The sequence below is a fragment of the Vicia villosa genome, unplaced genomic scaffold, assembly GCF_029867415.1.
Source record: "Vicia villosa cultivar HV-30 ecotype Madison, WI unplaced genomic scaffold, Vvil1.0 ctg.000074F_1_1, whole genome shotgun sequence".
NCBI lineage: Eukaryota > Viridiplantae > Streptophyta > Magnoliopsida > Fabales > Fabaceae > Vicia > Vicia villosa.
Genome location: NW_026704998.1, coordinates 473,359 through 494,401, shown reverse-complemented (window position 1 = coordinate 494,401; position 21,043 = coordinate 473,359). Strand labels below are relative to the sequence as shown.

General features: G+C 35.2%; 3 protein-coding genes across 4 annotated transcripts; all 3 read right to left on the bottom strand.

The window, feature by feature from the left end:
* On the bottom strand, positions 1-1,985 carry LOC131623588 (uncharacterized). Of its 2 annotated transcripts, none has more exons than XM_058894587.1 (7): positions 1,840-1,907; positions 1,685-1,754; positions 1,432-1,588; positions 1,005-1,086; positions 704-920; positions 540-604; positions 1-442 (listed from the first exon to the last, which is right to left on the bottom strand). In XM_058894587.1, the coding sequence occupies exons 3-7, from the start codon at positions 1,560-1,562 to the stop codon at positions 188-190; spliced, it is 750 nt and encodes a 249-aa protein (XP_058750570.1). In that variant the 5' UTR covers positions 1,563-1,588; positions 1,685-1,754; positions 1,840-1,907; the 3' UTR covers positions 1-187. The 2 variants fall into 2 exon arrangements, with proteins under 2 accessions (XP_058750570.1, XP_058750569.1); XM_058894586.1 differs by having other exon boundaries at positions 2-442; positions 1,432-1,591; positions 1,840-1,985.
* Positions 1,986-7,090: 5,105 nt separating this feature from the next.
* On the bottom strand, positions 7,091-8,075 carry LOC131623611 (uncharacterized). The gene is made up of 2 exons (XM_058894618.1): positions 7,612-8,075; positions 7,091-7,494 (listed from the first exon to the last, which is right to left on the bottom strand). The coding sequence occupies exons 1-2, from the start codon at positions 7,812-7,814 to the stop codon at positions 7,203-7,205; spliced, it is 495 nt and encodes a 164-aa protein (XP_058750601.1). The 5' UTR covers positions 7,815-8,075; the 3' UTR covers positions 7,091-7,202.
* Positions 8,076-8,387: 312 nt separating this feature from the next.
* On the bottom strand, positions 8,388-20,174 carry LOC131623610 (probable phosphoinositide phosphatase SAC9). The gene is made up of 13 exons (XM_058894617.1): positions 19,953-20,174; positions 19,266-19,861; positions 18,672-18,804; positions 17,286-18,505; positions 16,856-16,963; positions 16,549-16,719; positions 15,940-16,182; positions 14,274-14,696; positions 12,351-13,169; positions 10,492-10,689; positions 9,941-10,405; positions 9,617-9,844; positions 8,388-8,784 (listed from the first exon to the last, which is right to left on the bottom strand). Exons 1-13 carry the CDS (start codon positions 19,963-19,965, stop codon positions 8,503-8,505), a joined length of 4,899 nt encoding a protein of 1,632 aa, XP_058750600.1. The 5' UTR covers positions 19,966-20,174; the 3' UTR covers positions 8,388-8,502.
* Positions 20,175-21,043: the final 869 nt, after the last annotated feature.

Below are 21,043 nucleotides of genomic sequence, written 5' to 3'. Positions count from 1 at the left end.
GAAATCAAACAAATTTTGACAGCTGCAACTTTCGTTAGACTTTAGATTTTTCATCAAGTTTGTAATAAAGTTCAAAAAATCATACAAACTTTTTAGCTTTTACAAAGAAAGATTTTTCAGTTTGTACAAATTACCAAAAAATCATACAAATACTTTCTTACAAATACAATTACAATATATTGTTGTTCTACCATGTGAATGCCGGCAACACATAGGATGGATAAGCATTATATTTCGTTGCAAGTGATTCTACAGAAGATGAATCTGCTACTTCTCCAAAACCATTGAGTCCAAGTTCAGTCGCATGAATCCCTCCAGTGATTAAAATTGATTGGATTCCAGCAGCATTAGCACCTTTAATGTCATGGTGGAGAGAATCACCCACCGCAATACAGTCAGAAACATCTGTGCCAGCCATCGCCATCGCAGAGTTGTATATTATCTGACATAAGTGACAACACAAGAATTTGAGATTCATAAAGAAAAAACAATTATCAGAATTCTTTTACAATTACATCGTACAGAAATAGCTTCATCACCTCGTGAGGTTTCCCCATCCATTTCACTTCACCACCAAGTTTTTCATATTTATCTGCTAGAGTACCTAGTAAACATGTAACATGATACTGAAAGGTTACAACTAACTACTATTTAGGAGAACTATGTTTTTAGATAATGAAAGGAAAAGATAACACAAATTTACCGGGCATGACACGCAAATCTCTTGCTTCAACAGTTACATAATCTGGATTGGCTACTACCATAGGAATCCTTTTGGCAGCGCAACGCTCCAATATTTTTTCAAGGCCTTCAAGATTCATTGAACGTGCATTCCCGTTGGCATCCCCCAAAGCTTCAGTTCCATGAGCCAAAATGAACTCCGCTTCTTCAACATTCTCCACAACTTGCAAGTCCAAGCCCTACAAGAAGTTATCACGTGCTGTAAGATTTCTAAGTAATTGCATATGGTTTCATATCATAATATACATTGCTATTCAACACACCTCAAGAGATATTGCTCCCCTGCCACTCCAGGTGAAATGAATACAAGATCTTCCCAACGATGCAAACCAAGGATCATCTCTCCTGTTGAAGAACAGATATTATCCACAGCGTGAAAATATTTCTATCTCCATCTATCTTAAGACAATTCTTTTGCTAATGGCAAGCTGTATAACTTTACATATCTACACATCTCGTGAATAATCTTGTTTGGATTTGGATAAACAACTTCATTAAGCGCTTATCAAATAAATATTTATGTATAAGATATTTATACAACAAACTCTCAGGTCTCGAGCCTTCACCAACAGGTCAACCCCGAGGGTTTTAAATAAGTCAATCTATATAGGCCTATATGCAACAATAAAATGTGTGAAATGATGGTAATTGAACATAGCTAAGCAACAGAAACAATGTTGGTATAATAACCTTTGTAAGTATTGATGAGTGAGTTCTCCACTAGTGATTGCTCCCAAGAAAAGAGAAGCATCAAAGCCAAGACTTTTAACTTTTTCAATAGTGACAGAAGAGCGTCTTGAAGAGTTACTTATAATCACCATTTTACCACCACTCTTTGCTATATTCTCTACTAACAAAATTAAAATTAAAATTAAAATTAAGCAAAACAAACTTTTGGATTATGTATATGGCTAATCAAGCATAAGGATAAGGCATAACATACATGTTGAAATAGCACCGGGATAGGGCTGTTTTCCGTCATGCAGGACTCCGAACTGATCCAACAACCAAACCTGCGATAAATGGAACAAGAATGTTATTGTGAGTAAAGAATAGTGAAATTGATAGGTTGATTGAGAGATGAGAATAGAGAAATGCCTTGTAACGACGAGTTTCGGCGAGTTGTCGGAGACCATTCAAGGTCTGAAACTGAAGTGGCTGTATAGATTTGGGAATCATTCTGTGCTATGCACCTTTCCTTCCAACCAACCTAAGCATATAAAATAAACAGCAATTCAATTCTAGACACGAAATTTGACACAAGACCTTTAATAAAAAGTACGTTTAAAATACTTTTTTCCCCATTTTTTAAATTCTTTTTTAATTAAAGAGAAATTTCTTTTAACAGTTGTAAATAGATAACAAGATATTCAAATAATAAAATATAGAGTAATGCTATATAATGCTATGCCGTAAGAATGATTTGAATAAAAAATGCAAGAATGAACATTTGTCATTGTTTTAGAGGATAATTTTAAATAGATTTTAAATTTAATTTCTTTTTTAATAGGAATCATGAGGTAGTGGTAGTAATGAATGGTTAAGATTTAATTTTTACCTTTCTTGCTTTCATACTTTAGTTCAACTTCCTAAATGGGATATTGTTACGTTGGACATCATTAGAATTTGAATACTGATACTCACGATTGTGTTGGAATTTTTAGTGGTTATTACTGCTTTGATTATAGATAAAAAAAATAACATATATTTTTTTTAAAGAAAAGAGAGATGAAATCCAAAGAAAAAATATTGCATATCAATCAATTTAGGAGTAAAGACTCCAATACAATCAACTAACAAAAGAAGAGAAATTTGAATAGGAACTCGCTAATAAAACATAAAACTAAGACCTAAATCACACTCCATTGTTGTATCGATCACATTCCAATTATACTACCCTGTCAAGAATCCAAAATTTTTAGAACAACCACTTTAAAATCTATATGAACTTCAAACTCTTTTGCTAATTTTAATCATTATAGCACACCCTAGAGTTCAGCAATATATGCACGGCAAGAATCCAAATATCTTGCAAAGCCTCTAAGTCACTCACTCATATAACCTCTTAGAAGACACTACATCCAACTATCAAGTCATTCTAATTAGTTTCATCTGTGTTCAATCTCGCTCAACCCAACGGAGGAAGAGACCACCTTATTTTCTTAGTCTCTCGAGCCGACTCCATCTTAGTACCATGCACCTTTGCTACCAAAAAAATTCCCATGAGCAACTTTAGTAAATGGTGTCATGGAATTCTATGTCTCAAAATTTTTATCAAGTTGTTCCTTATTCCTCCACATCCAAAATGCATGGCAAGAGGTTGCCTAAAGTTCTGACCACGACGGGTCCAACTAATACCAAAATCCAAACTTAAATTAGTAACCACCCACTCTGTAATATTACTAGTGAAAAAAAGTCTTTCATATCCAACTTAACAACATTAATCCAAATATCAAAGACATGTATAACGGATTTCACCTATGTTTTATAGTGACTATAAAAGGCTCTCCTAGTTGTATTTTATATTTTCCTCGTATTCGTTAAGGGACTTTAAGCTTCCATATCAACCTCTAACCATCCTCACCATTTTACCTACCAAAATTACACATTAATTTATAACTTGATAAAATAATATACTCATTTTTTTTTATCAATTGGCCAACAATAAATATTTTTTTCCACTATTACTATCAGGAGGGAGAATGGATAGAATTTTAGTTACCACATTTTTAGGAAACAAATGCTTACAAATATCCATATTCCATTGACCATGTTGATTCCATAAGTCTTTTAAAGGCTGATAAGAAGTCGTATTGACACAATTTATACTAATACCTGTCAACTTCATAGTTGGGTTCAACCCAACAATGAGACCAAAGATCTACATTGACACCATATCCTATATACCAATACGCAAACTGAGAAAACTTAGGCCACAAGTTACCAAGATTCTTCCACAAACTAGAGTCATTTGCCTTGGCAATCACATCCTCATAACCAATTGATGGCTGATTTTGTATATGCAAGTATACACGGTCAAATTAGTAGCAAGTGATAAGAAAAAGTATTGATCCCATAGAGATTGTATTAAGCATAATAATTTTCATACAAGAATCAGTAAAGTAAACATGAGCAAAGGTAATAAAATAATGGTATGTGTCTCGTGGTTAAGAAAATGGGAAAATAGATAAGATAATTAAGGGTTAACACGGACAGAAAGAATATGTTGGACAATGTTCCATTTAATGAATTCGTTTAATATATGAGTCTGATATGATTTGTCATGACAGATGAGGTCAGGACATGATCTTATGGTATATCTCTACAACATTAGTAACATATACAATAAAGTAAGGGGAAAATTTTCTAAGCCTCAATTGTAACTTTAATGCATGTCTGATTTGATTCTGAATGTCCACTACAATCGTAGCTCCTTATATCTAAAGTAGATAATCTAGTGAATATCTCTATCCTACTATTTGCAATCATATTTATTTATGAGTTCCACTTGTCAGAGGATCTCTTGACATTAACAAGCTGTGATGTACTCCCAAGATGGCCAAACAAAAGAATAAATATATGGCATAAATTCACATGAGTAAAATATATCAAGACAATACATTCATGGCATTTAAAAGATTACTAATTCACTAAAATTCACACTATCCAACAAAGCAAGTTTAGCTCATAACGAGTAAAATAAGCTTGTCACAAAAATATTTTAAGTTACACATGAAGGTGGGAAGAAACACAAAAAATTGGGGTTTGAATTGGGTTTCTAGAATAAATCTTTTTCGTTCACCCAAAGACACAAACAATAAAGATGCAACAATGATAAAAGAACAAATATTTTTATCCTGGTTCCTCTTTAACTAGGTTACCTGGATAATTTTATTTGCAATTCATTTCATTCTCCTATCCTTTATGACATTTCTAAATATATCTCTTATTATAATTCTTCATCTGCATTTCATTCATTTATATATGTCATTAGTGCATCTTTTAATCCCACCACTAACAAACAAGTTATCAATCATCCTCATTGGATCAAAGCCATTAACACTGAAATTCAATCTCTTACTGATAACAAGACTTGGATATTCACCACCCTCCCACCATATAAAAAGGCTATTGGGCTATAATTGGATAGATAAAACCAAATTTCATGCTGATGGCACCATTGAGAAACATAAAGCAAGGTTATTGGCCCAAGAATTCACCCAAGTTGAAGGTATTGACTTCTTTGACATTTCTTCTCTTGTTGCAAAACTAACAATTGGAATACTACTACTTTCTTTATCTTCTTCCTTAAATCTTCATCATCACCTATTTAATGTGCTCAATGTTTTTCTTTATGGTGACTTAGATGAGGAGGTTTACACGGCCTTACCTAAAGGCATTACACCTTCTTTTCCAACTCAAGTTTGTAAGCTTTAAAAATACTTATACAGTTTGAAACAATCTAGCAGGCAATGGTTTTCCAAACTATCCATTGTATTATTTATCTAACAATTTCTAGCAATGTTTTGTAGATCATTCCTTACTTATTTTTCAATCTCACAATTCTTTTATTGTCTTGCTCATTTATCTTGATGATCTTATTATTGCAGACAACAACTTAGAAATCATTGAGCATATTAAAACAACATTGCAACATCATTTACATATCAAAGATATTGGAACACTCAAATACTCCATTGAGATGGAAGTAGCAAAGACCAACTCAGGAATCAAAATATGTCAAAGAAAATATGTGCTAGACATTTTTGTCTAACACTATCCTACTAAGATACAAGCTTGCCACAATTCTCTTGTCTAGAGACACACAACTACGACCCAATGAGGGGACACCTCTATCAGATCTTACTCCCCATAAAAGACTAGTTGGATAACTCATTTACCTCCTCAATACACGTCTAGTTATTGCTTTTATAGTTTAGGAACTCAGTCAACTTATGAGTCAACCTACTATTATCCATCGCACAACTGCTATTCGAGTCTTACGCTACCTTAATAGTTCTCCAGCTCAAGGTCTATTATTTCCTTCAACTTCTTCATTACATTTCAAGGCATTCTCAGATCTTGATTAGGCCACATGCCCGAAAACAAGAAAGTTCATTGGTGGCTACTACATCTACTTAGACAACTCTTTGATGTCATGGAAGTCAAAGAAACAACCACTATTTCTCACAGCTCCGCTAACATTTTACAAGAACGTCATACTCCTTTCATTAAATTGTCTCTTCTGCATTGTGATAATGCCTCTGCCTGACACATTGTCAGCAACTTCTCATTCCATGAGTGTACCAAACATATAGATTTGGAATGTCACATTGTCTGAGAAAAGTTGCATATTGGCCTGTTTCATCACTATTTGTTTCATCTTCCCAACAAGTAGCTTACATATTCACTAATCCCCTTGACCTAAAGTCCTTCCACTTCAATCTCTCTAAGCTTGGCGTTCACACTATCTACCCTCAAGCTTATGGGGGTATTACAAACTTAATTATGAGTATCTATTAATTTAGTTAGTTAGTTAGTTAGTTAATAGGGTTTTAGTTTGTTAGGTGGTTAGTTTGTTACCGCCAAAGTGCTATATAAGTCATTTGGTCTTTGCCATTGTGCTAACAACAATTAACTCATTTAAGTCTAATGGGCCTTTCATTCATTACTCACTAGTAATGTAACCACCTTAAACCCTCAATACTATCACACTCCTCAAAGCAAATATTTAATTACATCTCACAACAATCTAACACAAGTATAAGAAAACAAAATAATCAAATACAAACTTAAAGTGTTTTTAACTGGTTCATTTTGTAATAAAAAACTTGAATATTTTATATAGCTTTACCATGCATTTTCCTTTACGAAAGTAAATAATGTGAGATTTAATCAACATATATATTTTTAACCAATTTAAAACCCTTCTCTGATTGTGATATTGAAAGAGTAAAACACTATTTTATGTTGTTTCATTACTCTTTAGTGTGTTTTAAATATTTTTGGAACAGTTCCATGTGCTTGATGAAATCAAATGTGAAATCATACGTGATTAGTGATATCATTACATGTAAACATTTGTGAATTTTTTTTGTTGAAAAAAATGATAATTTTTGTGAGGGCAGATTTACATTTCAATTTTTAATAAGATATGTAAACTAGATTTAAAGGTTTAGATGTCGCAACGAATACTTAAGTTGAAAGATGTAAATAGTAAGTGATATGTATATATAAGAATCAATTAAGCACATCATTAATAAAGATGCTCTAACATTCTCATGATTAAGATGATCAACTTAGGATTAGTGAATTCAAAATGAAACCATTTACGGTTGGCCATAATCAATAAAAAAAATGTAAGCCAAACAATCATATTCAATAGAAAATATATTGATACAACAACATTGTTCTCAACCATTTGATTTGCAGGTAACATTGGAAATGTAATTAATAGAAAACTATTCAGATGCAGGAGTTGGTGTTGGTTCAGTTGGTATAACTACAGGAGGAGGAGGTGGCTCATTATTAATGTTAACAGCCTTCCCTTTCTCTCTAAGCCGGGCAACTTCTTCTTTCAGTGCCTCTTTTCTCTTCTTGCTAGCCATTACTTTCGCCTGAACACCACTAATGTTGGGATCTTTTTTCTCCTTTGGTGGAGAAGGTGGAGGCCTTCTAGCCGCTGCTCTTGCACTTTGCTCATTACTCCAACTCAACCCCAATACTGCTGCACCACTTAATCCCATCAATGCCCTGCGTGCAACACCAATTAATGCATCACAATGACGACATAATCGAAGGTATGTATACTCTTTTAGAGCTCATGTACGTTTGTAACTAATGCCGATGTTTAGAGTAGAATGGCAATACCTTCGATGCAGTGTGTGGTTGTCTCGGACAGGAGGGACTTGTTCATGGCTAGAGACCTGATGTTGGTATTGGTTGCCAATGCAGCACACTCTTGGAGTAGTAAAACACCCATTTTTCCAAGAACACAGGGAGGAGCTATTCCAGGGTCTCGCTGAGAGAGGTGTTGCGGCTGTGGTAGGAGCCGGTGGCAGCAAATGAGCCATGAATAGAATGGTTTCAGCTTTGAACTTTTGAGAAAACAGAGAATGAGAAGAAAGCTAATGCTTAAAAATAGTAATTACTAAAATCAAGTTTGGGTGGTTATCTTGTGAATTGTGTCGCCAAAAAAAGGGAAAACTTTCAGTTGGCAGTAAGGACTACAACATGGGGTGGATATTGATTGGAGATGAAGTGAGCAATTTGATAGCGGAAGTTCATTGGCTCGTTACAGATAAGGGTTCATTATTTTGTTTAATGTGGACCCTCCCTACCCTTGTTCTTTTCTTTGCATGTATGGCTTTCACGAATATTATTTTTTTGTTATTGAATTGCTTTAACATTGCCGTAGACGAGCACATTAAATGATCACATCCATTATATCAGCGAGAAAGAACTTCAAATTAGAACATAAAATTTATAATGGGAACGTTTACTAAATCTGGAAAGAAACGGATACATTGATGATAGATGAGTGAAAAAAAAAAAATCCCAAACTCCCCTCCGTGGTAGACTAAACTTCTAAAATTGAACCTCCAACCTCAAATCAAAATCTCAAACTCCAAGCTAAACCACAAGTGGCTACAAATAAAATTGCTAATGTTCTACAATATTATTACATCAATGAATGAATTTTACATACCATGATACAACAAAAATTTGAAAAGCTTTACACAATAAAATAATGCCACGTGATTATACTGCTGTCAGACTAGCCCATTTACCAAGGTCGTATGGATCAGCATAATAGTACAGCTTAATTCTATTGGACAAAGATAGCCCTACTGCCAATGGAGAAACTCTAGTGCCAGAATCATCTTGTTCTGATGAGTCGTCGGTAAATGCGGCAACATCTCCAAGTAGTTTGAAAGAAATTCTGCGAGCTTGTATCTGCCTGGAGAAATCGAAGTACATCGGAGTTCCAGCCCTGGCCTCTGGTAATCGGTACTCTCCAATAGTTACCATGGAATGGTTTTCCTGCAATCAGTCTAACCGTCAGACTATCCATATATGATGGTTCAGAATGTTGCAATTAAAAGAAAGGGGATTTCATTTAATGTTTTTCCTCCTCCTACCCTCAACTAACAGAACCCAAAGTAAAGAGGAGCAAGAATGGCTTACAAGTCAAGTCTCCAAAAATTTGAGAGCCTGGTCTCACCCCCACAACTCACTAACCAACAAACCTAACTGCCCTTATTTTCATTTAGATCCTTCTTACCTCTATTACTATGGTCAACTAACTTAGTTTAAGAATTTTCTTAACCAACATTAACTAAAAAAATCTAATTTGCCGAGGCTGGCTCTCTAAGCTTCTATCTGATTTTAGAAAATGTTCTGTTTTCACTAATTATTACAAAACTGACACATTGCTTTCACCTTCTCTATGATGCATGGACTCCAGCACGGATACCGGGACACAACACGGACACTCCAACACCGATAATGTCAAAAACATAGGACACTGACACCGACACATATATAATAGTATTTGAGTTTCATTTGTCCATCTATTATTACAAGAGTTAAAAATATTCTAATCAAAATGTCTTTAATTCTTCTTTGATAACATTGCTTCAATACATATTTAACCCTTTTAGATGTATGTGGGAATTGTCCAAAAAACGTATAAGGTTTGTTGGAGCAAAGGCAAAAAAAAATTGAAACACTTGTCTGAATTATCTGGCAGATATTGTATGATACAGTATCATCCGGACACCAATTTAAAAAGTGTTGAAGCAAAGAAAAACCATGGATATTACCATGTCAAGGAAATGTGACAGAAGCAGTACAATAATGTTATAGTAAATACCTGGAGAACAGAAACTTGCAAGTATAATACAGCAGGATTGATGTATCTATCATCAAAAATTGAAGAAAAATGTGGGCTGTGAACATCTGACAAAGGTGAATGGGTAACCCGAGGCTTGATTGCACTAAAGACATCTAGACGAAACCCAGCCAGCAAAGGAGAAGCAGGAGACAGATACTGCTCCAGGACAAGATTATTGTCCATCAATCTCTCAGTCTCAATTGGAACCTAAATAAATCAGAAGTCAATAAATCTTTGAGATGGATATAACTTTTAAAAAAATGGTTACCGAAAAACGATTAAGTAAAATAGCACAGAGTTTACCTTGAATCTATTTAGCTGTGGAGCTCTTTCCAAAAACCCAGTCAAACTCAACTTATCAGGGCTTTGATATGAATTAAGATTAAGATCAATTTCCTTTCTGATGGGGATCCCGATCACCAAAATCCTCTTGGCATGAAGACAGGATTCGCTTTCGGCAGTTCCACCAAAAGAAGCCCGTCGAGTTTCTTGTGCAAAAGGGTTCTCGTCTAGAGATAGTAAATTGAAGTCACTTCCAATATTTATAGAACTTGAACCCGGTCGATGGAGGCGTAAGCAAATCCAAATTACACGGCACCGAACAGAATTTTTGAAGGCAAATTTCACATGTCTAGGCACTTTATATTCTGTCCCTGGATTTTCAGGCCCACATAGTTCTGAAGAAGCTTTAATCATAGATTGTAGATCCCATTTTCCCATTAACGATCGTTCTTCCTTGTGTATTTTATTACTTGCCCAAATTTGCACCTGTTCCAACATTATGCTAGAGTTTATTTCTAAATTAATGAACGATGGAAAAAAAAGCACTAGGCAAATGACAAATGATCACTTACAATTGGAGCATCAGCCATGGTGTAGCCACATGGGCTGACTATTAATGTAACCCCGCTAACATCAGAAACGTTACCAAGCACAATTCCAAATTCAACAGAGGTCGCACTAGATGGAGCTTTCCAATATGATAGCCGTGAACCAGAATTAAATGGAGCAAGCAATGACAAAAATGGAGCAGAGTTTGCTGCTGTTTCAACCTGCAATTACATGGTTATTGATTACTTGTATTAAAAAATATATATAGGGTGCAAAAATGAGACTAGACCTCCTCTGCATTTGGAGTAACAGAATCATACTCCATGAGGAAAATACTTATATGATACTCCCTCCGTTTCACAATGAGTGTCGTTTTAACAAATAAAATTTGTTTCAAAATGAATGTCACTCTCACTTTTCAATGTAGTAATGATTGCTATTTTTCCAATTATGTCCTTTAATAATAAGGTTAATTTAGTAAAAGTGCAATGTTTTATGACAATAATATTACATCCTTTTTGTGTGCAAAAACCTTAAAAGACATTCATTTTGAAACGGATATCCCACTAGTTGTAATGTAAACATAAGAACTCGTTAGCGCTTCAAAGCACACAATTACTCGAAACAAGCGGTTAATCAGAAATCAAGGTTGACTAATCAGTGTTATCAATCCCGGAGAGGGGAGACCGCGGCTGACTCAAAAATGCTATAGCGAAACGGCCGCTATTTTGAAATTTCTATACAGTTCAGTAAACACTCAACAGCTAACTGTGATGGACAAATCAGAGGGCTAAATATACAGAGTATGAGGATTCTTTAGAAATCAAGGTTGAGTCAACCAGGTTGACTATCAGTGTTATCAATCCCGGAGAGGGGAGACCGCGGCTGACTCAAAAATGCTATAGCGAAACGGCTGCTACTTTGAAATTTCTATACAGTTTAGTAAAAACTCAACAGCTAACTGTGATGGACCAATCAGAGGGCTAAATATACAGAGTAAGAGGATTCTTTAGATTCCTAAAACACCCCAATCAAAAAGTCTGAACATTTAAAATTCCTCCCAAGGGAATTTTTGGGATTTTCAATCTGATTATAAATTGTGGCGCTATAGCGGCTATAGTGGCCGCAAAAGCCACTATTTTAGCCTATGTGGGCCTATATCTATGCTAAACTGCTACTGCATGTCTAGTAGCAGCAAGGAGTCCCTCTGCTACAGCGCGGTGTTGAGATGGTCCAGTGTTCCAGTCATAAAGCTTCCAATATAATTAATGAAATATAGCTTTAAGTATTTGCTTAAATATTTTTTTGACGACAGTGGCTTGTATATTGTAGTGTTTTCATTCTGTTGTCTGAGCATATCACTTAAAAATAATTAACTTAGATCTAGTGATCTAGCAAAATAAGACCTTGTAATAGTAATTCAATAATTCAGCTGCATGAGAGCACATCCAGCAATTTCTTACATTCCATGGTTAAATAATAATTCTTTTGAATCTTGGAATGGAAACCTAAACCCTAATATCGTGTTAGTTTCATCTAGTGCATCCTTTCATGATGGAACAATAGATTTGCCAGTGAAACATCTGTTAGGGGACATGCTGCAGGTGCGGGAGGTTTGCAAACCCTCAAAGTTCTACAGTGTTCTAATTTGGTCATTAGGGTGTATCCCTATTTCTTTCAAATAAAATACTAAGTTTCTACCACCATCCAATTAAAATAGGTCATATTATCAACAATTAAAACCATTTGTGCCTGATTTTATTCAAGTCATATATCCTGGATTAAACAAACATCCGTAGCTTGACAATCCACATTATAAAAAAAAAAAAAAATTATGCATAGCCTAAAATCAGAGAATATATTGAGTTAAAAATGCATATACCGGGTGTAAAAAGCTGCCAAAAGGAAACTCGGCCAGGGATTCATATCCATTCAATAACAGCTGTACAGCTTTGCCAGCTGATTGTCTATCAGGGATCTGATTCTTTTCCAGAAGACAATCCCACGATGATCCAATGGTTTGCTTCAAAGCATTGTATGCAGCCTTTTCCACACGGTCTTTTCTTCTTAAGCTAAGCAGAACCCTCACATAGTCCAAAATTAGAGTGTCAAGCACAATATCCTGGCAGCATCGTTTACAAATTATGCCATCCCGAGCTAATAAGCGGTTTATAGGTAAGTCAACTGGTCCACTTTGGCTTGATGCACCATTGTAATTCATGACATCTCTTGAGTTATATCCTACAAGCAGAAATGCCCCTCTCCCAGCACAACAAACTTTACAAACCTTCCTTTCACATTGAGAACACATGAATACTGGCTCTGAAGCCCCACCAGATGACATTGTGTTAGACGAATGAACTGATTTTTTTATTTCCACGCGCACCTCACACTTGCCACCCGGACAGGTTTCACCAATTCTGGTAATATTCCAGAAGTCTATTGGATTATCATCAACAGTCCCAAGCCCAATTGCACCAACAAGTTTATCTTCAAGAGAGGCTTCTCCAAGCAGGGCAAGATTGCTAGCAACTTTAGATAATCTTCCCATGTAAACTTCATCAAGCAATGCATTAGGATTTATTGTTGCAGGATCCATTCCAACAGATAGAAGGACTTTATCCCTTTCAGCAGCAGAAAGATTCAACTTTAGGCGTTCTATTTCAAGTTTCATGGCTTCCATAAACTCGAGCTTTATTTGCTATTAAAATAGGAAAAAAATATCATGTATTAGTTTTAAACTGAGAGCTAAAATAAACTAACAAAGTCTATTTTAAGAGCCTAACAATAACTTAGATATTCAGGTTAATCAAATTTTGGAGGGGGATTCTAAATCAGTCACAAAGCCAACCCGAGGGAACATGTGAACTGTAATTAATGAATCAAGTTAAACAACTGAGTTACCACTAGGTGTTAACCAGTTCATCCATATCCAACATCTTGGCTTGACCTAATTGGAAATTTTCCCATGTTTTACAAAGAAAATTTATCATCGAGAGAATTGCAGAAAGTACATCCTAAGAAAAATATCCTTACAAAAAAGATGACAAGAAGGAATAAAAATCCATAAACGCTTCCTATTATGTCTAAATATGAAAAACTGAACAAGGTAAACAGGTGCTGCATCGATTAGATGTTTTACTGTGAAATACTAAATATATTAGAGTGAGACAAGGTTTAAAAAAAAAAGGAGAATGAAATTTCCGACATGAAAATTAGATGTTTTACAATAATATTTCCTACATGAAAATTGTTAGGAATTTGATTAAAAACCGCAAATCTTGAATGAAATTTCTTTCTCTTTTTTAGAACACGGCAAAAAACAATGCAAACAAAATCTAGAGGCAACAACAAATACATCTAAAGAATATTTGTCATGAGCTATCTTTGGTACAACCATCAACAACAACTATTAGAATTAGAGTTTGGTCTAACTCATCCCGGCTTGTAAGGTGAGAGATGTCACTCTATATAATCTCTTTTCAGGCTCTATCCGTAACCAATGTAGGACTTAGGATTTTCCCAATACACCCTCTCACACTCAACAATATTGGGCTTGGTGCATGGATATAAACAATGGTAAAATGAGGGGTGTCTCTATATAAACTTTTTTCAGACTCGTGGGACCAAGGATTTTTCCAATAGCAACAATAATAATTGAATGTTGTATAAACATTCATCAAGAGAAAGAGGAAGAAAATTTTCAAGGAATGAATAAATTCATAGAAAATCTAGCAGGTAATCATATTAGATGGGCAAAACAATTTTATAATGGTTCAGAGCTAAATAAACAATTATAATTTACCAGATTTGGCCCTGCGAGAGATTTCAGGCATTTTAAGTACTGTTCAGTGCTAGTATCTAAATGCCTCGTATCTTCAGAAGAAATTTTACAATCACTTTGGCTGCTATAGTCAACATCCTGGTCCAAGAAATCAAGTGCGTCACTTTCCACGTGGGTAAAATTTTCAGTAACTGGTTGCGCAAGTGGGTGTGGAAGTGGGTCATTCCCAGACAAGAGGTCAATAAAAAAGTCAGGAGTAGCGTCTTTTTTATCAGGTGGTGACACATTTTCAGTGGAGGAAGAGATAAATGGATTCATATCTGAACCAGATAAAAAGGGATTAGGCTCCTCTTGGAACTTCTTGACATGCTCGATTAATTTTGCACCGGGGCCTTCATTGGTAAATGCGTCCCTCCAAGGAATAGAAACTCCAAGGATTTCAATCTACAGCCAAACAGCAACATCATGTAGCAGAAATAAAAGATTTGCACTAAAAGAAATCTTGTGAAAATATAATTAGAGAAACACAAAATTAATGAAAGAATTGAAGTAATCAGCACATAGATGAAGAGAGAAAGTAAGCAAGTAAAGCATTCCACCATTAGCGAAGTAGTGTGCAGTGAGGAAGGGCACTGCAAATGGCCTGCATTTGGTTTGAAGAACCCTTTAAGATTTACATTTTAAAAGTTGATTTCCCGACGTAACATTTTAGAAAAATTTATGGTTCATCAAATGGAAAATTGTTCTGTATAAAAACGAGAAAAAAAATTGTTTTATTAATCATTACAAAAGGGATAAATTTTCATTTTTATCAACATGTAATCACCAAAAACAATCCACTTAGCTAGAAAACATTTAAACTGAAAGTACGGGATATTTTACCACCCGTGTGCGGAAGGGGGCAGGGAGAAAGAGCCAACAATTGGTAAAGAGAAGAATACTGTTTGTTTTGATATATGAAAATATACAATAATATCTTGATTTTGCCATATCTTCATATTAATTTAAGTAGAGTATCTTAATTTATCAAATAAAGGATTAGTTTCTACATTACTAATGGATCCAACAAAATCTTGTAAGCAAATCAAAGTTGGGATAGCCCAAGCCTTGTAAGCAAATCAAAGGCCACATCTCTAGTTGATCTGAGACTCTCAAAGCACCTAATCACGTTCAATACTTGGAATCTAAAGTGTGGACTAATGCAGTGGAGTAAACAAATACGAATGGAATAACACAAATCTTCATCCGATAACAGATCTATGATATGTTATGATACCAACTAGGATTTTTAGCGCAACTCAACCTCACAAAACTGACTTATAGGATAATGACTATCAAAGTCTTATAAGCACTACCTAGATCATATCTATAGTTGTAGGATCTCAACATTTTTGTAAGTAAAAAGGTTATCCAAAAACATGAAATTCACACACTGATCATCAATGTGTTTATTCAGCGAATTATGTGCCACTTGTGCACTAAAGTGGCTTTTCTATTTGCAAATAATAATAATAATAATAATTATAATAATAATAATAATAATAATAATAATAATAATAATAATAATAATAATAATAATAATAATAATAATAAAATGCATGTGGTCCAGAGGGAAAATCAAAGATGTCAAAAAAGCATAGTAAAGCCAATACTCATCATCAATTATGATATGTTCGAAAATATCTACCTCCCCCAACGTTAAAGGTTTTCTTCCAGATACTGTAGGATATAAGGTTAGTGCCACAACACGAGAAAGGAAATCCCACTCCCCCTCAAGCTCCTCAAAATCATACAGTAATGACAAGGGTGGTGTATCTTGGGCATGGAGACGAGAGTTTGCTCCAGTTATAGCCATATCTTCTGCGCTGATTGCCCCAGGTAAGGGTATTAATAGGTTAGTCCCACTTGCACACTGAGGTATAGAAGCACCCTGCAAACATATGTTCAACAGATTCAGAAAATAAACTCCAAGGATAGAAAGTTGTGAACAGCATGACACTACGGCACACGGGTGACTTATTAAAATTTCAAATTTTGGTATCACACTAAGTAAATCATATACAGTTTAAACTTTACAGTAACAGTAACCATTCAAAATGATAATTGAAAACCAAAATCAATTTTTATCGTTCCTTTAGAAATTTGTGTTTTGCTCACAAGTGACACTGCATAAATGTGCATAAACTCTCTTCCTATTCAGTTAGCACGGTTAACTGGCCAGCTCTTTTAATAGTAATATGAAAAACCTCTATGAATATCGTGAGGTGTTAGACAGCAGAGAAAGCCAAATACAAACCTCCAAAACCAGCTTAAGTCCGTCTAAATGGCGTCCTGTCCGCACATCAACTGTTGATGGATAAGTTGAGTCATCTGCACCATGGGATATTGTGAGAAGAAGCTGACAAACATGGCAAGGCTCGCCAAGATAGATAAAGATTTCAACTACATCAGCAGGCTGTGGAGAAATCTGTGTAAGGAAAAGGTATACAATTTTATAAGATGAGATACACATAACCAAAAAAATTTAGAATAGTTTAAGCATGAGAGAACATTTATAAGTAGTTTAGGAGTTTCCTTCAACTAGAAGGAATTATTTAACATACCCAGACCACGTTTTTTCCCTTGAAACTCAGAAGACTAGCTTCACCACCAGAAATAGGAAATAAGTTAGCAACTGGCTTGAGAAAGAAACCAGATGGCCGAGATGGTACCTACGATAATCAGATGGATCAGTTATTGACAACTGTTCCTATTGAAAAGCACAGATTTTAAATGTTCCAACATTAAACATTCTAATGTAGTAATTGAGTTCACAAGTCGACAGTTAGCGGTGAAATCCTCAAGAAGAATACATAAAGAAACAAAAATGAGAGAGGGATGTGACATAAATTAAGGAGTTCTTAGAAGAGAAAGAAGACACGATTGAGTAACTAACATGAAAATTATGAAACTGCAATTGCTAGGCACTCGATGCATGAAAAAGAAACAGAAAGCCATCATTCAGTTTACTTTGACAGTTGACAACTCACATACATGTAGAGGTTGAAGAGAAATTGATGGGAGATGCTTGAAAAGCCTCATTCCGAGAAACATTTCTAACTGCTTTTGACGAGAGCTATCCACAATTGCATTCTTATATCTTCTTTGCAGAGTGATTTTCATATTCTGTGCAGCAGAAAACTGTTTAAACTTTCCTGTATCTTCGTTGAATATGTTAAGTATTTGGCTGTGCATTGCTTTAGACCCGGTGTAAAGAGTTGCGTGAATATCCCCAGCGAGTAGGAAAAGGTCAGCTAATTGAGATATAGGAGACAAAATTGTTGATCTCTTAAACTCCTCAAATGCCATATCAAATCTCTTCCACGGTTTATCAGGACATGGATGCGTCCATGTGGTTGTTCTGGTATTATGGTCAATAAAATATGTTTTTCCGGTCACTGCATCAGATCGCTTCTCCCATCCGGGTGGCAGTGGAGCAGTATATCCACCATAATTATTATTCATTGAAAGATAACCAAGTGCCACATCACTATCAAGTGATATTCCCAGTCGTCTACATTGCTCCGTGAAGACTTGGAGGCAACCAAAAAAACTAGCAGCATTAGTCCTGTCCAGAGAATCAGCACAATTAAAACGAACAGTCCCATTTTGATGTGTTCTTAAGCAGAATGCACCTTCAAAATCATCATTGCAGATGACTTCACCTCTGCAATCATTTATTCGCTGTCGTGAAGGCAGGTAATCTCCTTCAGATATGCCTATTGATATAGTGGGAGCTTTTAGAAGCTTCCACAACCCTTCAATTGTTTGTTGTTCACCTTTTAATTTTACACTGGCGTGCCAGTCATAATTTATCAAATGGACCCGAGTATAGGGGAGCTTCCCAGTTGATCTAATAAAGTTCAAAGACTCTTCAAAATGCTGAACCAAAATACACTCCGACTTTCCTTCTCCATTTCGAAGCAAATTAATGCATACAACAGGAACCAAAGCTTTTCGGTTTGAATTCTCACCAGCGCGTATACTTAGATTCCGAGTATCGTATCTTGTACTCAGCCTTTGATAATACTGCATACTACCTTTATAAGGATCACAATCTGAAACATAAATTTCAGCTTCTGCAGCAGTTATTTTCAGTTCTGCACCCCACCAGATAGGAATTGTTCCTCTTCGCCACACGTATGTGTTGAAAGGTACACTTTGACCGGCTCTTTTAGGGACCCATACGAGTTGTTCGCATTCCACTTCATTTCCTGCCAAATGGAATAAAATTTATTAAAATATCAAAGAAAAACAGAATATAGTTACAGTGAATTAGAGCGAAGTGATTGTGATACATGAAGCAAATAATGTGAAAGGAAATAGAGTGAACTATGAGAAGAAAAGATTAAGCTCAACAGTTAATAATAGGTTATTTACCTGTACTGAAACATGAATTTAGCCCCCTTGCTAAGTATCGAGTACCAGGGTGTAACCTGCTCCTACGAGCTGTAAGAGCAACAACACCTTCTAGCTGACCTGAACTTCCAAAACTTCGACATTCTGCAAACCCCTACACATCAAGATCAAGTGAGACAACAGAATACACATGTAAATTTCACATCATAATTGCTATATATGAACGACCTTTGACACAATATTGCCATAAGAAATCATCAACATATAGCTAGTATGAGCTTTCATTTTACATAAAAAAGTATCAGATCAAAGGATAACAGCAAAGAATTCAAATTAGTAACTAACACAGCTACCAAACAACATATCCTAAACCTTTCATAGCCTATGTGAATTCTTTTGTCCATCTTCATAGCTACTACTATCGTCATATCAAGATTAGGAAACAATAACAAAGAGTATAAATGAGTAGGGCCTTCTTGGATAAACAGTTTATTAAATGCTTATCATTTAAGTGCTTATGTATAAGCAATTTCCTTAACAAAAAATTAATTAAAGTCAAATTAAAGTCAAATTATATAGATTGAAATGAAAGGTAAATAGAAGAAATCACAAAACCTGCAAGAGATTGACACAATGTGTGGGCAATCCAACATTAACAAAGGGGGTAGAAAACCAAGCATTCCAAACAAACTCCGGGTCGGGCTGATTAACCGGCAACCTACTAGGAAAAGGGCGGGTAATATCCCTTGTCTCACAGAAATAATGCTTCCCATCAATATCAAGCTCCGTCAATTCCAAAATATTCTTCACCTCACCTTTCCCCTGTAGCTGCGCATTTTGCAGCGAAATCTTGATCCACTGACTCTCCCCCACCGTATACACGCAACCTCCACCCGGCAAATTCGGAATACTAGCAACCAACCTCGTCGCAATAAGCAGAAAAGCGAAATTCCCCAACGCAGCGTAACCTAATATAGCTCTACCGAGAATCCTACTCTTACAACCGCTTCGCGATCCGTTCGTGACAAACTCGTAAGCTTCCTTTTGACTCTTGAACAGATCGAAACCGCGTTTGGCTTCGTAGCGAAGGATGCCGGTGGTTGGATCTACATACAGAACTTGCGTATCGGTTCGAGTGCTGAGACTCACGATGATGAATACTTCGTCGGAATCTAGCGTTACGACTACCACTGATGTGTCTCTCAAACCACCTGAAAAAGAGATTAATGAAATAAGTTGGTTTGGAATTGAAATGGGAATTAAGAGAGATAAGTGATTCTGATTGGGAAGTGATTTTTTCACCTTGTGATTCCATCGGTTGACTGTGATGAAACCACTCATAAAACGGATTTCGATTCGGATTTTGATCACTCGCCGATCTGAGAGCTCTTTTGCTTGTTTAAGTGTCGAGGGGAATCGAGTTCGTGGCAAATGTTGGCTTTTGGTCTTTTGGACAAACGGAATGAGTACTTCCTTGATTCAACAACCGGACTCGTTTATTTCCAGATAATTTTGGAAGAAAAATAAGTTTGTGCGATTTTCATAATTTTATATATCAATTTCAATCACTTTTTTAATATTTCATCATATATCACGACATCACGATTTTATGCATTAATTTAATAAAAATATTAGACTTAAATACATTTTTGTCCTCATATATTCATCTTGAAAAAATTTTATTTTTTATTTTTAAAAAAATAGCTTTTCATCCCTAATATGAAATTTTATTTATTTTAATAATTTATGTGACAAACAGTCTCATTTACGCAAATGTGGCATTGAAATTTACGAGACAATATTTTTTTAATATTGCCACCTCATTAAAATTCATAATAATAAATTGATTCATTTTTTAAATCTTTTAAAAGTAGAATCAGAAAGACCTAATGTTTCATTGTCTTCTTCCTATGAGTTCCTCTCCCCTTTTTGAAACCCTAACAATAATTGTCTTGATTCCTCTTAAATCTTATGCGATTTCAGTCAAATTGAACCTAACGATTGATATTCATCATGTCCCAATGCTCCAAATCGAGTTATCGGAAGTCTTCACGTTCATTTTGGGACGAATGCAAATGTGGTTTGGAATTTCCATTTATGACATTTTGTACATATTCAAATCCAGGTCGTCTTTTGACGGTCATAGGATGTTTAAGGTAATGTTTTTCTGTTTGTTTTTTAATTTTCTATGTCTAATGTTTACTTCTTATACAGCTAGATTTTATAATTAAATAGCGTCTCGCTAAGCCTATTCTGCTCTCCATATATTTCTCATTGAAATTTTTTGTTTTCCATTTTAATTTGTGACAAATTGTAAAATGTTCAATACAGACACTTTCGAAATAAGGTTGAAATTATAAAATCTCCCATCTCAATCCTCGTTGACTTGTACA